This window comes from Sus scrofa, chromosome 1 (assembly GCF_000003025.6).
Source record: "Sus scrofa isolate TJ Tabasco breed Duroc chromosome 1, Sscrofa11.1, whole genome shotgun sequence".
Classification (NCBI taxonomy): domain Eukaryota; kingdom Metazoa; phylum Chordata; class Mammalia; order Artiodactyla; family Suidae; genus Sus; species Sus scrofa.
The window spans coordinates 79870292-79887286 of NC_010443.5; the positions used below are offsets into that span (position 1 = coordinate 79870292).

Genomic DNA, 16995 nt, shown 5'->3' on the forward strand with positions numbered 1-16995 from the left:
AGAAAAATCCTACAGCTAAAGCTAAGTCCTTACCTCAATCATAGCTGGAATTTCTGGATGTCAATCAGTACACAAGAGCAGACTGGAGCCATCATTGTAATACATTGGGAAGTTAAAATTATAAAATGGCAGATAGGGAACAGTAGCCTATAGAGGAGTCAATCCACAAACAAGAATGGAACTATATGTGTCAGATATGCTACAGATTCCTAACTCTCTAATGAAAAAGAACACAAGAGCCAGCTTACTCACAAAACTTCAATGTGACAGGAAAAGGAGGATGGATCAGTTATCCCGGAATCTTGTTTTCTACAAGCTACATGGTCAAAATTAACAGGTCAACTGAAACCTGTGCTCACTGCCATTACTGCACATTGGTATCAGGTATCCATCAAGAAATGTACCACGGAGTTCCAGTCATGGTGCAGTGGTTAACGAATCCGACTAGGAACCATGAGGTTGCAGGTTCAATCCCTGGCCTTGCTGCTCAGTGGGTTAAGGATCTGGCGTTGCTGTGAGCTGTGGTGCAGGCTGCAGACGCGGCTCGGATCCTGCACTGCTGTGGCTCTGGTGTAGGCTGGCGGCTACAGCTTCAAATGGACCCCTAACCTAGGAATCTCCATATGCCATGGGAGCAGCCCACGAAAATGGCAAAAAGACAAAAAAAGAAATGCACCAGGTGCTGAGAATACAGAGATTTAAGACACTGTATTCTCTAGCCATGAACACGTCAATCCAGCAGAGAGCTATATAAAATCCCTCATGAGGTGCTATACTACGATGTCTTAAAATAAAATAAAATGATCAAGGTATGTATTAGTGCTCCGGGAACTCAGAAAAAAGATAATACTTTCTGGTAGCAAATTCAATGCCCTAAAGCATCTATTTTCTCAATAAACTGACAGCATTTTTAAAGTTAAGACATCAGAAAGTTATGATCTCCCAGCCCAGCTTCCAAATCCCTTCCTTTCTATAGTTTTTGTTTCCTTCAAACAATTTCTGAACAAAGCCTATTCTCTGAGCCTTTTCAAAATGGTGAAACTGGTATAAGGATAGATAATGTGGCCCTTTTGTGTTTTATTCCTATCAAATAAACTTACAGGTAGTTAAAAACTCTCTTAGGATTTCAGCTTTGCTGACAGGCTACAAATGGATCTAAAACTACCTTGTCCTCTCTCTTACCCAATCTGTATCATAATGCAATGTTGACTATTTTAAGCCTATGTCACTAAGAAGAGATCGTTTCCTATATTATAAAAGCAAATGTGACTAATAACATTTAGCTCTAAATAACATGGGGGGGGTGTCACCTACTTGGCACACCTACCCCCTCTCCAATACCCGTGCAATTGACCTCAGGATCTCGTAACAACTGCAGTGCAGCTCATTTTTAAAAATTTACAATTAAAACACATTTACCTGCTTTTTTGTCCTCTGTTTCCTTCTTGTCTTCTTCAATTCTAGCTTTCTTTGCTCCTTTCTTATGATCAGCCACATTTCTACGGCCTCCTTCCCCTTCGTCCTCTGAATCTGAGAATTCTTCATCACACGCTATCCGTTTGTCTGATGCTCGAACTAATACATTAAAGATTTTTAATATAGTTTTGACAAAAGCAATCTCAATGTCTGACAACTGTTATAGTGCACTCCTGTACAAATGAACTAGCCAGTTACAACATTTAAAAGTATAGAAGTTCCCGATGTAGTTCAGTGGGTTAAGAACCAGACAGAGTGTCCATGAGGATGCAGGTTTGACCTCTGGCCTCGCTCAGTGGATTAAGCATCCAATGTTGCTGTGAGCTGTGGTACAGGTTGCAGATGCAGCTCTGATCTAGTGTTGCCGTGGCTGTGGCGTAGGCCTCAGGTACAGCTCTGATTCGACCCCTAGCCTGGGAACTTACATATGCCACAGGTGCAGCCCTATAAAGAAAAAAAATTTGGATAACAGATGCCTAATGATTTTGAGATAAGAACTGAATGTATGGCTTGCTAAATTCTGAAAATACAGCTTTAATCCAGGAGTAATTCAAAGTTACTCCTCATTAAAAAACAAAACAAACTGCTTAAGAGGAAAAAAAAAATTGTGCTTTCCTAATAGGAAGTGGGAATGATATCTTCATATAAAAAGTAACCTTTTTATTTCAGAGCAGAGAGAAATAAAAAATACTGTTAACACCAAGTATAGACCACACAATTATGCTATAAATCTACACATCATAGCAAGTGAAATTAGAGACTGTAACATCAAACAGAAGGTGCTCAATGTCATTCAACTCACTCTACATAAATGGTTCATTTGTGGAAACTTCTGATCATATATGTAGTTATATAAACTGAAATTGCTGATACTCAAATTAGGCTCTGAGACAGTGGAAATTAAATCTATGGAAGATTAAAGAGGGCAAGAAAAGACAGTAGTAATAGTATACTCACGAAACGTGAACCACAGTGAGGTTCTTGGGCCACCAAAAAAAAAACCTTCAATTTGTAGTGATCTTTTAATAAACCAGAAAATATAACAGAACCCACATAAGGGCACTATCTTACTAGAAATTCTCTTGTCTGGATCTTCTCCATCTTCATCTCCACTGTCTTCATGAACTGCATCTTCTGGAATAGCTTGCATTTGGACACCAGGTGCATGAGGCAACATGCGTAAATTTTCAAATAAACGCTGTCTAAATTACAACATGTACAATTATTAGAAAATATTATTTTCTTTCAAGGCCCTTTTAAATGTAAGAGGAAACATTAAGCAAAAACTGGCTCTTCTATCTAGCTTAACCTATGAAGTAAAATATTATCATTTACTAAACAGATACTTTACATATTACTAACCCTTAAAATTTACATGATATATATTTCACCCCCCATCTTAAGGAGAAGGAAATATAAACACAAAGGCAGGTTAACTTGCCAAATGTCACGGAGCTGCTGTGTGGTATAGAGGACACAAACCCAGGCCTGGGTAGTACAATGTCTAACACTTTACTCTTTAAGGTAAAGCGTTATCAAAATGTTTCAATACAGATAAATTTCATTTTCGTGTAAAGCAAGAAAGTTTAAAATTTGGTGTCCTTTTCAATTTAAAAATCCATCTTGGCGTTCCCACCGTGGTGCAGCTGGTTAAGGATCCAGCATTGGTGCACTCTGGCTTGAATTTGTTCCGTGGCTTGGAACTTTCATATGCTGCAAGCTAGCCAGAAAGTAAGAAAAATCTATATCGACTAATACAAGATGTAAATTTTGTTTTGTTTTGTTTTGTTTTAGGGATGCACTGGCCGCATATGGAGTTTTCCCAGGCTAAGGGTCCAATCAGAGCTGTGGCCGCCAGCCTACACCACAGCCACAGCAATGTGGGATCTGAGCCACCTCTGTGACCTACACCACAGCTCACAGCAATGCCAGATCCTTAAACCACTGAGAGAGGCCAGGGATTGAACCCGCAACCTCAGTTTTCTAGTCGGATTCGTTTCTACTGCGCCATGATGGGAACTCTGAAAACTCCGAAAATGTATGAATCCCATACATTCTCCATTATCGTATAAAATTAAATCAATAAAGTTTTCAACTGCTTTTGACAAAGATAAATACCTTACATATAAAGCTTAACATGACCTACTGCACTTGGCCTTCGAAAGGCTCCTAAAGCTATATCAAGATGAGGGTTTATCAAATCAATTCAATGATGTCTTACTTTATCTTTTCCATATATTCTGGAGTGTTCTGGTTTGTCATGTTTGAAGGACTAATATGCAGCTTGAAGTCCGGTCCAAAATACTCAAAGTAATCATTATATGGCAATTCTATTAAAAACAATGGAATGGTTACATATTAAAAGCTCAGTTTTCACACAAATCCATGCACAAAATCCAGATTGAAGTCGTGATATATTTCCAGAGAAAATGTTGAAAAGTGAACGTAAGTGAACTCATTAAGTGACCTTCTATTTACATGGTTTCTGAATCTACTCTAATCATCTAACCATCTAGTTCTATAAACTGACAGTTCACCCAATAAAGACATCATAATAAGAACATTTACCATTGGGAATCTCACAATCAAGGGCGACTGCGGTCTCATATGTCCAACATCGAGCAACATTACGGATTGTGTATCCACCTCCTCCCAGCATTAATAACGGTAAATTGAAAGTTTTTACAACTTCCACACATTTAGCGTGACCTAAGACAAAGAGGATTTGGGTAATGATACATCTGCACATTGTTAGCAGTTGAAAAAAAGAATTTTAAAAAGATAAATACTAAATTTTTACTCAACCAAAACTGCTTTTTTAAACATTTAAAAAACAAATAATATATAAAAATTTCAAGTAAATTTGTAGCCTAAAGCTCTTTATCAAACACCTTTCACATAATGATACACAAAACACAGTAAGACCTAACTGGCTATGTTAGCAAGTGTCCTTGACAGAAAAGTCAAACATACACCTATATTAAGATTAATGAATATAACATTTTTGTTGATGGGATGTGAACACATTATGTTCATGTGAGGTGACCTGGGGAATGAGGTTACAATGAAGCATTAAGCACAATCTAATCTAAACTGGTTTGTTACCACATTCCTCCACAGACATAAAGAGAAGAATTATTTAAGGCTATACAGGTTTAATTGTAGGTTATATTTATTTATTTAGTCTCTTTTAGGGCCGCACCCATGGCATATAGAGCTCCCAGGCTAGGGGTCAAATCAGAGCTATAGCTGCTGGCCTACGCCACAGTCACACCAGATCCAAGCTGTGTCTGTGACGTATACCACAGCTCATGGGAATGTCACATCCTTAACCCACTGAGCAAGGCCAGGGATTGGACCTGGGTCCTCATGGATACTAGTTAGATTCGTTTCTGCTGAGCCATGACGGGAACTCCTAATTGTAGGTTATCTTTAGATAGTAGTATTATGAATAATTTTCTTAACTTAAAAAACTTTAACTAATTTCTATGTGTAGAAATATCAATATAAAGTAAACTTAACATAAAACATTTCCTTTGGATGACCTAGTTCAATAACCAAGTACAAGTTACCAGTAACTTCTTGGATTATCATCATTAAGGAATTTAATTCAATGTTTAAAGTAAGAAAAAAAATCCTTTCATTATAGAAGACATTGATGTGTTAAATAATATTTGGAAAAAGCAAAAAATACAAAGAAAAAACTACCTAAAACTCTTATTATCCAAAGACAGCTTTCTGAATACTCTCAATTCTTTGAGTTAATTTGTTTTCTTCATTTAACTATACTGTGAGCATTTTCATTAAGTATTCTTCAATAGTTGCATTACATGATTCACAATCCAATTTTTATTACTGCAATAGAAAAATTCAAACTTCTTAAAAGAGATGAAAACCATCTGGGTATTTTAAAAGACTTAACAAACAAAATATCAACTTAAAAAGACTTCCAAGCAAAGAGAGCTGCTGGCTAACCAAAAGACATTTACTTTTCTTTCATCTTAAAACCTGATAAAAAAAAAAATAAAAATAGGGATTTTTTAAAGGCTAAAACCTATAAAAATGAAGAGTGGGAGAACATTCAACAGTAACAATATAAATGAAAAGAGAAAGGAAAGGATGAGAGGTACACTGACTTAGCAGACCTGAGAAGTGCGAATTGAAGCTGGCAGTGGAGAAAGCTCGGATTCATGTTTAAGACTTGGGATTGCAAACATCCTTATATGCTTTTATACAAGTGAAATGCTATCAGTCAGTTGAAATATAATGTAGACTTACAGTTAAAAGTAAAATGCTGCAGTACATAATCATGAAAACTATTACTTTTAAGTACAAAGGCATTAAGAACCTTCAAATAGTTTAAACAAAAAAACCTAAAATGTTAATATACATTTTAAGTGTGTATTAGGTAGATTTTGAGATCATATCCATTTTGAGGAAACAGATGGTTATTGGAACATTAAGTTCAACAATATGAAACTGCTATTTGTCCACTATTGACATCAAGAATAGGAGCAATTAACTTCAAATTGTTCAATCCAACTCAAGCAAAATATAAATATAATTCTAATGCTACCTGGTATAGGAGCCATCGTAGCATTAAATAAAATAGCCCTTACTACCTGTACTTAATTATTAAATTCCATTTAGGCCAAAGTTTTAGGAAAAGATTTGACTTCACATTTTATGACAAAATTCAAAGCAGATCTTCAACTTGTTATCTAAAAGTTCACAAGGAAAACAACTCCAAAATCAGGTACAATATCCACGACAAATCACTACTAACTTACATACTAAATTTTAAGAATTTATTAAATAAGGAGTTCCCGTCGTGGCGCAGTGGTTAATGAATCCGACTAGGAACCATGAGGTTGCGGGTTCGGTCCCTGCCCTTGCTCAGTGGGTTAACGATCCGGCGTTGCCGTGAGCTGTGGTGTAGGTTGCAGACGCGGCTCGGATCCCGCGTTGCTGTGGCTCTGGCGTAGGCCGGTGGCTACAGCTCCGATTCAACCCCTAGCCTGGAAACCTCCATATGCCGTGGGAGCAGCCCAAGAAATAGCAACAACAACAACAACAACAACAAAAGAATTTATTAAATAAGTTCTCAGGTTTATTCTTAGACCCTAGCAGTTCATTCCGTAACGGTCTTTACTTTGATCTGGACCTCCATCATATGTTGACTTCAACACTCAGATGCAAAGAACAGCTCTATGTTCTACCAGGTCTACAGAGGAAATTTGCCCAAACAGGAACAAGTCAGAAGGCTACTCTTCAAGAAGTGAAATGGATAGAATACTTGATGCATCTCAACATAATGAACTGTTTGCAGACAATGCTTGTTATATGAATGAGTACAGAGAAAACTAAGGAAATAAAAAAACTGTGCAGGAAAAACAAGTTACATAAAAGGAAAACCAAATTAAGTTGAAACATAGCTTAATGCTGTTGATGATGCCATAAACAATGAATATCACAACAAAAATTCTAGTATAAATACCAGAAAAATGTAAAAATGGAGATACTGAAAGGGTAGTATGCATACTTTGGGGCCAAAGTGGTGAAAGAGCTAAATCCCTCTTCTTCAGCAATGGAAAGTGATTATACAAGGTTAAAATTAAAAGTTAACAATAATAAAGCTCACGTGTTATTTAAAGAAAGGTAAGCACCAAAAGTAACAAACAAAAATGCTGAAAATTATTCTAAGTGTAATATGTGGTATCTGAAAAACGAATAATGAACAAACATAACTAAATAGAAAACAGTCATAGATATAGAGAACAAACAAGTGTTTTCCAGAGGGGAGGAGAGAAAGAGATGGGAAGAGTAAGAGATATAAACACTGCTACAAAGTAAATGAGCCACAGGTATGAAATACAGAGTATGGGGAATACAATCAATAGCATAATGTTTGTATGGTGACAGATGACAACCAGACTTCTTATGGTGATCATTTTGAAATGTATCAAAATATCAAACCACTATGTTGTGGACCAGGAACTAACATAGTGTTGTAGGTCAATTATACTTCAAAACCAAACAAAAGGAGTTCCTGCCGTGGCTCAATCTGACTAGGAACCATGAGGTTGTGGGTTCGATCCCTGGCCTTGCCCAGTGGGTTGGGGATCCGGCGTTGCTGTGAGCTGTGGTGTAGGTTGCAGATGCGGCTAGGATCCTGCGTTGCTGTGGCTCTGGTGTAGGCCAGTGGCTAAGGCTCCGATTAGACCCCCTAGCCTGGGAACCTCCATACACCACGGGAGCGGCCCTAGAAAGGGCAAAAAGACAAAAAAACAAAACAACAAACTCATAAAAAAAGAGATCATATTTGTGATTAACAGAGGCAAGAAGTGGTGGAGGAGAAATTAGATGAAGGCAGTCAAAACGCACAAACTTCCAGTTACAAGATAAGTATTAGGGACATAATGAACATGGTAATAACTAACACTGTATGTTATAAATCAAAGTTGAGAGTAAATCCTAAGAGTTCTCATCACAAAGAAAATTAAAATATACATATATTTTAATCTATTTACTTAACATATCTATAGAAGATGATCAATGTTCACTAAACCTACTATGGTAATCACTTCCTGTTTGCAAGCCAAATCATTATGTGTACACTTTAAGTTTATACAGTGCTGCAATGATATCTCAATAGAACTGGAATAAGAAACAGAAGTTTAAAAAAAAGAAAGCTGCCTCAGCTGGTACTGCAACAAGCCTTGTTAAAACTATTCATGTATGGGAGGTCCCGTTGTGGCTCAGCGGTTAACGAATCCAACTAGGAACCATGAGGTTGTGGGTTTGATCCCTGGCCTTGCTCAGTGGGTTAAGGATCCAGTGTTGCCGTGAGCTGTGGTGTGGGTTGCAGACGCAGATTGGATCCTGCATTGCTGTGGCTCTGGCATAGGCCGGCAGCTACAGCTCCGATTTGACCCCCTAGCCTGGGAACCTCCATACACCATGGGAGCGGCCCAAGAAATGGCAAAAAGACAAAAAGACAAAAAAAAAAAAAAAAAAAATTCATGTATGAATGTATATATAAATTTGACAAAATAAAAGACTAATTTATTCAAACAAAATTAACTTTAGTTATAAAAATCAAATACACATGGCAAAATCTAAATACACATGGCAAAAACCCATAAAAAACACAAAATATATAGTTCCGTGTTAAAATAGCAGGTAAAAATTTACAAGGACAATTTTTATGGGAAGTTCTCGGGAATAAAAAACTTTTTTCTGGGCTTATCACCCCTTAGGTTGCTTACCTTTGACTGTCAGATTGAAGCAACCAAGTCTATCACCAGATAATGAGTCAGCACCACATTGTAACACCACAGCACTAGGTTGATACATCTCCATCACTTTTGAGATAATCTATGTACAAGGTAATAAATGTTAGTATCTCTAAACAACATTTAAAAATTCCTTTTTGTTTCTGAAAATAGTAATACTTACAGGTTTAAATATCTGCCCATATGATTCATCATCTATACCATCTCTCATTGGAAAATTGACAGCATAGTATTTGCCTTTTCCTGCACCAATATCCTGAAATACAGAGTTAAATAGATCTTAGAGAATACTTCACAATAAAAAGTTTGACATATTTATTAAAATATTTTTTTTTTAATTAAAAGGTCTGGGTAACAAGGCCCATTTTTTTTTTTTTTTTTTTTTTTGTCTTTTTAGTGCCGCACCTGAAGTACATGGAAGTTCCCAGGCTAGGAGTCGAATCGGAGCTATAGCTGCTGGCCCACACCACAGCCACGCGGGATCCAAGCTGTGTTGGCAACCTACACACAGCTCATAGCAACACCTGATCCTTAACCCACTGAGGGAGGCCAGGAATCAAACCCGCATCCTCATGGATGCTAGTCAGTTTCGTTAACCACTGAGCCATGATGGCAACTCCTTCTTATTAATTAATTAATTTATTGACTTTAAAGCCCAATTCTAAATTCACCTTGTAGGTTAAGAAAGGAAATAATACAGAATAAGTACATATTTCAACATTTATGGATTGCTTATAAAGCTGTAAAGACCCAAATCCAATTAATCTGTAATGATTATTCTGGAGAGAAAAGAAATTTAACACAGTTAAAGGCAATTCAAAGTTAAATATTATACCAATCCAAGAAATTTGTCATAAAACATACAAGACAACTTCATGAGCAAAACGGTAGGGAATATAAACTCAGAGCCAAAGAACCCTGCACGAGCTGGGTTCCAGCTACACAATACACTTAAAATATGTATATACATATATGACATATGCTTATTTTATTTATATTATGCCATGCACATGTGTATCTATGTATGTATATGTTTATATAGATATATACCCATAAACAGGTGACCCCTGAACACCAGGGTTAGGGGAATAGTGGTTTTAAAAAAAAAAAAAAAATAAGGAAAAGCTAGTCATGTCATGAATGCATAACATACAGGTAGATATAGATATACAAAACGTGTTAACTGACTATGTTATGTTATCAAGAAGGCTTCCAATCTACAGTAGGCTATTAGTATGTATGCTTTGGGGGGGTTCACAGTTATATGCAGATTCCTGAGTACCTGGGAGTCACCACCTTGATCTTGTTTTTCAAAGGTCAACTCTATAATGCCTCAATATAGATGAATCTTCAGGATTACGAAAACAAATACAAGTTCTTTTCTGGTCTCTCATGGAACGACCTCAGCTTGAATCCATTTTTTAAAAAAGCACAGTTTTCCTTTCAATATAATAGTTACTATGATCCAATTTTCTTTTTTTTTTTCGTCTTTTTTAAAAGGGCTGCACCTGCAGCACATGGAGGTTCCCAGGCTAGGGGTCCAATCAGAGCTACAGCTGCCGGCCTATACCACAGCCACAGCAATGCCAGATCCGAGCCACGTCTGTGATGTACACCACAGCTCACAGCAACACGGGATCCTTAACCCACTGAATGAGGCCAGGGATTGAACCTGCAACCTCATGGTTCCTAGTCAGATTTGTTTCCACTGCACCACGACAGGAACTCCCTATTCCAACTTTCAATGAAGAAAAAGCATGGAATTACAAACCTACAACTGTTCTTAAAAAATCTACATATATATGTAACTAAATACAAATTATACAAATGTGGGCAAACTAAGAAATTGTGAATCCCTTGGCTTCTGCACTGAAAACACAGTTGGAATGTACATTGACACTATGATTTCAGAATAAAGTTGGTCAGCATTTCTCACTTCAGCTAAGGGTGGTAACTCAGAGCTGTGGCCTTTGCCAAGTTTTATCACTTCCATTTCTTATTCCACAACTGCTTCTTTATCACACCTTTGGGTTTTTTCTTCTACTCAGCACAGTTTTAATAATGACTGAAGCTCAGGCTAGTCTTCTTTTCTCATTTAGAATGAATTGTCTAATAGAAAAGGTAATGTTTATTAAATTACACTTGAGTTTCATATAAGTTCCAACATAACTACACATATAATGTAACAATTGATTTTACTTTCCTAAATTCGGGGGACACCTTTATAATATCCACAGGAAAAAAACTGATGTTTCACACAGGGAGTATAAAATCTTAAGAAAAGAGATGTTTAATGTCATTCCTAATCTTTTAAAAACACATTCTCCAATATTCTCCAGCAACTTCCAACAACTATAAGCACACTGTCAGAAATTAAGACAGAAGCCTCCATTTGCCACTTCCAGATTAATTAGAATTATACTGCAAAGACACTACCTTTCTTTAAGCTTAAGGCTGTGAAAGCTTTTTGCTTAATTCCCACCAGAATGCAATGGTTAGATACAAATGACTCCCTACCCACTTAGAAGTAAAAATAGGTTTCTACATCTCAACTCTTACGGAAGGAGCACCATCTTGTGGTCAAATAATGAAGAGTCATACTTCAACATGCTTGTAGTTTGGTTCAAAAAACAAAAACTAAAACCTCTGGAGAGACAAAAAATAACCTTCAAGAGCACCATATGAAAGAAGGTTAACAGAAAGATAATAGAAATAAATGCATTTAATGTAACAGGCAAGCAGGATAAGATATGATACTTTCTCTCCCCAAAGGCAGAGTATATGTGTGTCTATGTGTATTTATATATACACACATTACAAATTTCAGAATCCAAAGGACAGAAGAGATCAAAATTAGTTCAATTAAATAAAAACCAATCATAAAGGGAGGAAGTACACAGAACCTTAAAAGACTCCATCAATTATTTTTTCCACAATCTTTATATATTCAACAGCAATACAGGTTACCATCAAGTAGGTTTTGAAGGTTCAAACTAAACACCAAGAAAACTGCCTTCCTGCTTTGTGGATGTTCAAAAATATTTATGCACTCAAAGAATAGAGCTCAGTAAAACAAAGTCCTTTAAGTTCCCATTAAATTTTTGCTTATCATCAGCAAAAGTGAATTCTAACAGATGTTACAGCATTTAAAATGACTTACTTCTTCATAAAAGCTTCAAATTAACGATTTGAAGGATTTGTAGGATTACTAACCTCCTAGGTTAATTTCCTAGCATATATTCAAACAGAACTCAGTCTTACCCTCAAGTCTCCTGTTCCAGGAAAGTATTCCCCATATTTATGGAATGATACAGTCATTACACGATCTGTTGTATAAAAAGCTTCTTCAACACCATCACCATGATGGATATCAATATCAATATATAAGACTCTCTGATGATACCTGAAAACAAAGCCATAAGTAAGTTTCCAAAAAGGTTTAAAGATGGAAAGAAAGAACCACCATGGATTTAAGAAACCTATATTTGAGCTCCCGCATTCCAGAATGTTTAATCCTTTTTCTTCACTTTCAGTCTAAGACACCATTCAAAGAGACCATCCTGAAGTTACAGTTTGAGTCTTGGAACTTTAATCTTCCCTTTACACCCAATCTAAGTGAGAAAACGTATAGTACATATTTCTATATATTACTAACTGAAGTTATTAATAATATAATTATAACTATTACAGTAACATAATATATAATAATGTAGTATATGTTTCTATATAGTAATAACTTACACCTTTCTTTGAGCCATGCCCACAGCATGTAGAAGATCCCAGCCCAAGGATCCAACCCGTGCCACAGCAGTGACCCAAGCTGCTTTAATCTTCCCTTTACACCCAATCTAAGTGAGAAAATGTATAGTACATGTTTCTATATATTAATAACTGGTTTATAATAATATAATTTTAACTATTATAATAACATAATATGTAATAATATAGTATATGTTTCTATATAGTAATAACTTACACCTTTCTTTGAGCCACGCCCATAGCATGTAAAAGATCCCAGTCCAGGGATGCAACCCGTGCCGCAGCAATGACCCAAGCTGCTGCAATGATCATGCCAGATTCTTAAACTACTGTGACACAAGGGAACTCCTAATAACTGAAGGTTATAGCTTAAGACTGTTACTTTAAAACACCTCTCTTGTAAATCTTCAGCATTAAAAGATAGGATTTCACAATCTATAGTTCATAGACCAAATCTGGACAATGGTTTCCTTTTGCACAGCCTTTGAGATAAGAATAATTTTAACATTTCTTTACATGGCTGAAACATAAAATTAAAACAAGAAGTCTGTGACATGACAACTAAATGAAATTAAAATTTCAATGTTCAGAAGCAGAGTTACTGAAACATGGCCACGCTTGGTTCAAGTACTGTCTATAGCTCCTGTTTCATTTCAGCTGAAGAAGAGCTGTGACAGAAACCACAACTGATACTCTCCTCACTTCATGGTGCTGGTCGGAGCACTATAAATCTCAGTAATGCAGTTATATAATTCAGATGCACTTTAAGAGCCACCTGTATTACCATACTGAACATCCTACAACCAGTGCATATCCATGTCAAAACAAGAAAGAAGGAAAGTGAACTTCACGTATCATCCTTTCAAGGCATAATAAAGCCAGGATTATTACAGAGTTAGATGGCAGAGCACTGTGTTGATTTTACAATGATATCATGGCCATGTTAAAAGAATATATTAAGTTGCCATTACCAGACTAAGCACTCATAAGCATATCCTCAACTTGCAGGAAAGCAACATTCAAAAAACTTAGGAAATAAAAACCAACGTCTCAACATAGAATTTTTCACAAAAATAAAAACAAAGCATAACCAAAGTAAGTGTTTATAAACTGTCAATTAATTAATCATGTTTACACCATTTGAAGAAATGTGTCCAGAGAAACTAAACTGGACTTGTTAAGATTATTAGTATGTGGGCAAGAACTGCTTCTCAGAGATGAATTAAACATCAATACTGGCACCAACATCAATACTGAATTAAAAAACAAGGCAAATGATTTCACATGGTTTTCCTTGGCTTTCAATTAATCAACTGACACAGCTCAGGTGTTTACTGAAGGAGTCAATATCAATTTTTTTTTTTTATCTTTTGTCTTTTTAGGGCCACACCTGCAGCATAAGGAGGTTCCCAGGCTAGTGGTGGAATCAGACCTGTTAGCTCCCAGCTCACACCACAGCCATAGCAACGTAGGATCCGAGTCAGGTCCACAGCTCATGGCAATGCCAGATCCCCAACCACTAAGCAAGGCCAGGGATTGAACCTTCGTCCTCATGGATGCTAGTCAGATTTGTTTCCACTAAGCCATGATGGGAACTCCCCAATACCAAATTTTAAGTGGCTGAAAAATTAACCTCTGTAAATAATATACATAGAATAATTTCAGGCAAGAACACTTTCAAAGTCAAGAAAACACTAACTTGTTACAATGTGAAGTAGAATATGCTAACAACTAATGATGGTAAAAAAATAAAATCTAACTTTGTGAATCTCCAAAATCAAAAATACCCTTACAGATTTCACTCTAACTGCAGTCAAAGATAACTTTAAAACTCCTTTAGCAACTTAGAGATAATTATCTCCATTTGTAGAGAACACAGCTCCCTTCTAAGTGGAAGCTAGGCAGTAAGCTAGTCTCAATAGGTAAACAAATTCCTTTAATACTGGTTTCATATTTTTGCCTTCAAAAGTTAAATTTATAAAAATTTTTTCACTAATTACAGCTATAACTCAAATCTAAATTGCCAACTATTTCTAATTTTTTTTTTTTTTTTTTTTTTTGGTCTTTTTCTAGGGCTGTACCCACGGCACATGGAGGTTCCCAGGCTAAGGGTCCAATCGGAGCTGTAGCCGCCGGCCTACACCACAGCCACAGCAATGCCAGAGCCACACCATGTCTGTGACCTACACCACAGCTCATGGCAACACTGGATCCTTAATCCACTGAGCGAGGCCAGGGATTGAACTCACAACTTCATGGTTCCTAGTTGGATTTGCTGACCACTGAGCCACGACAGGAACTCCTAGTATTTTTTAAAAAGGTACTTAATGGAGTCTCAGATATTGATAGGCACTTCTCATTCTTCATAATCCAAGGACTGGGCGAATTTCCTGTACTTCTACAATGGTTGGAATGAATCCATAGACAATAACAATTAACTATTTCAAATTAATGTCTACTTTTTCTTAAAGCCATAGATTTTTAGTTTTAATTGAAACATTTTTTCATAGGAAAAATAGCAACACAAATTAACTTACTTTAGTAACTCAAGGATGGCAAGCACAATATCATTAACATAACAGAATCCTGATGCTTCTGATTTCTTAGCATGGTGTAATCCTCCAGCCCAGTTAACAGCCATATCAGTTTGTTGTCGGTTTAACTTCACAGCCCCAGCTAACAAACAAGACAGGTGAGACTTTTTAAATGTTTAAAATAAAAAATTAGTATAACTAGATAAAAGCCCCATGCCATGTATAAGTAAAAGAGTACAAAATCGTAGAAGGTAAGGATTACTGTCTAGTGCACTAAGAGTTTCTTCAGATTAACTATTCTCCCATAGCTGTGATCTGATTAAGTAAGAGCATGTAGGTGGAAAGTGGTAGTGACAATGGCAGCTAGAAGAAAGAGAGGAAAAAAGAAGCCTAAGTGAAAATGCAAGTAAAAAAACTGAAAATTTCAAAAAAGTTTGAGCCATTATGATCATAAAACACGGAGGGACGAGGGTTTAAAGATTACTGTACTCTACCATGAATATTTCTACTTGTTATTAAAATCTACCACTATTAAAACTTGTTTTAAACCAAAAGATACATTCCAAGTTTAAATCAACTTTTAAATTTGATCGAATCAGGACACTTACCAACTGAGCCACCAGTTGAAAGCTGACAAAATTCAAAGAGTCCATCAAAGACTGGACAATCCTCTCCAACATTAACTGTGGAAGATGGATTTCATTAATTTCAATCCATTCTGTGAATTAATGAAAGTCTTTTCTTACAAAAACTATTTCCTACAAATATTTTTGTTTGATACAGTCATAAAACATACACATCATAGTAGTAATCTGAAGTTTGCAATTTTATCCAAGGCAATTTTATCCAATTTTTATCCAATTTTATCCAAGTACTATGTGTGAAATATCACCACCAATTCTTAGCAAGATTATTTGTGGCATCTATCTGGCTTATTAACAAGAAATCATAGCTATTAAAATATAAAAGATATTTGGTGTTATTCTGTTTAGGATTCAGCATTGTCACTGCTGGGATTTGGGTTCAATTGCTGGTCTGGGAACTTCTGCATGCCATGGGCGCAAGGTGCTGGGGCAGGGAACACACAAAACAAAAACCCCAAAACCCCAAAAATCCATAGGCTTAAAATTTCTAGGCATCTCTCCCTATATACACAGCTATACATTAATCAAGACTAAGAAGTTTAAACAAATAACTTCAACAGCGTTATGGTTTACGTTCTTTAAAACATAAGTACTCAGAACATCCATACCAAAAAGATACAAGTGGCTGCCTATGTCCAAGGTTAGCTTTGGTTGATCTTGAAAGATGATAAGTATTATTAACTAAGCTCATGAAGCCAAGATACAGAAGGTACAGAAGGGAAATGAAGCATGGGGAGACAACACATGGAGATACACAACACAACATACTTAGTTCCTTACTGAGACTGAAGGAGACACAGATGCTTATAACCCATTTTCAGTCTCTCCTCAAGAAAAACCTTTTTTAACCTTTTCAAGAAAAAAGGTCATTATTTTATATAGCTTTGCCTTTTTTAACCGTTTCAAGAAAAAAGGTCATTATTTTATATAGCTTTGTACACCCTTAATTTATTAACACCATAAAGAATAAATTTTAGCCTCTTGCTGCTCAGATAGGGTCATAATCTTAACACAATTCACTATTACATAAATTTTAAACCAATCCTGTTCATTCATTTGCCGTAGGGTTACCCATGACTTCTTTATCTAAGCCTAAATACCCACTGAAAAAACAGAAACAGGTGTTCCCCTTGTGGCACAGTGGAAACAAATCTGATTAGGAACCATGAGGTTGCAGGTCCAATCCCTGGCCTTGCTCAGTGGGTTAAGAATCCAGCATTGCTATGAGCTGTGGTGTAGGTCACACACGCAGCTCAGATTCTGCATGGCTGTGTCTGTGGCACAGGC

At 36.4% G+C, this 16995-nt stretch overlaps 1 protein-coding gene across 1 annotated transcript in view; it reads right to left on the bottom strand.

Moving 5' to 3' along the window:
* HDAC2 (histone deacetylase 2) overlaps nucleotides 1-16995 on the bottom strand; it is a 33885-nt gene that overhangs the window by 2579 nt on the left and 14311 nt on the right. Inside the window, exons 4-12 of the mRNA XM_001925318.6 lie at nucleotides 15673-15747; nucleotides 15068-15206; nucleotides 12033-12174; nucleotides 8935-9027; nucleotides 8745-8853; nucleotides 4045-4185; nucleotides 3698-3806; nucleotides 2548-2678; nucleotides 1420-1575 (exon numbers count right to left, since the gene is read on the bottom strand). Of these exons, the coding sequence (XP_001925353.2) occupies nucleotides 1420-1575; nucleotides 2548-2678; nucleotides 3698-3806; nucleotides 4045-4185; nucleotides 8745-8853; nucleotides 8935-9027; nucleotides 12033-12174; nucleotides 15068-15206; nucleotides 15673-15747 (1095 nt within the window). The remainder of the gene's footprint in view (nucleotides 1-1419; nucleotides 1576-2547; nucleotides 2679-3697; nucleotides 3807-4044; nucleotides 4186-8744; nucleotides 8854-8934; nucleotides 9028-12032; nucleotides 12175-15067; nucleotides 15207-15672; nucleotides 15748-16995) is intronic.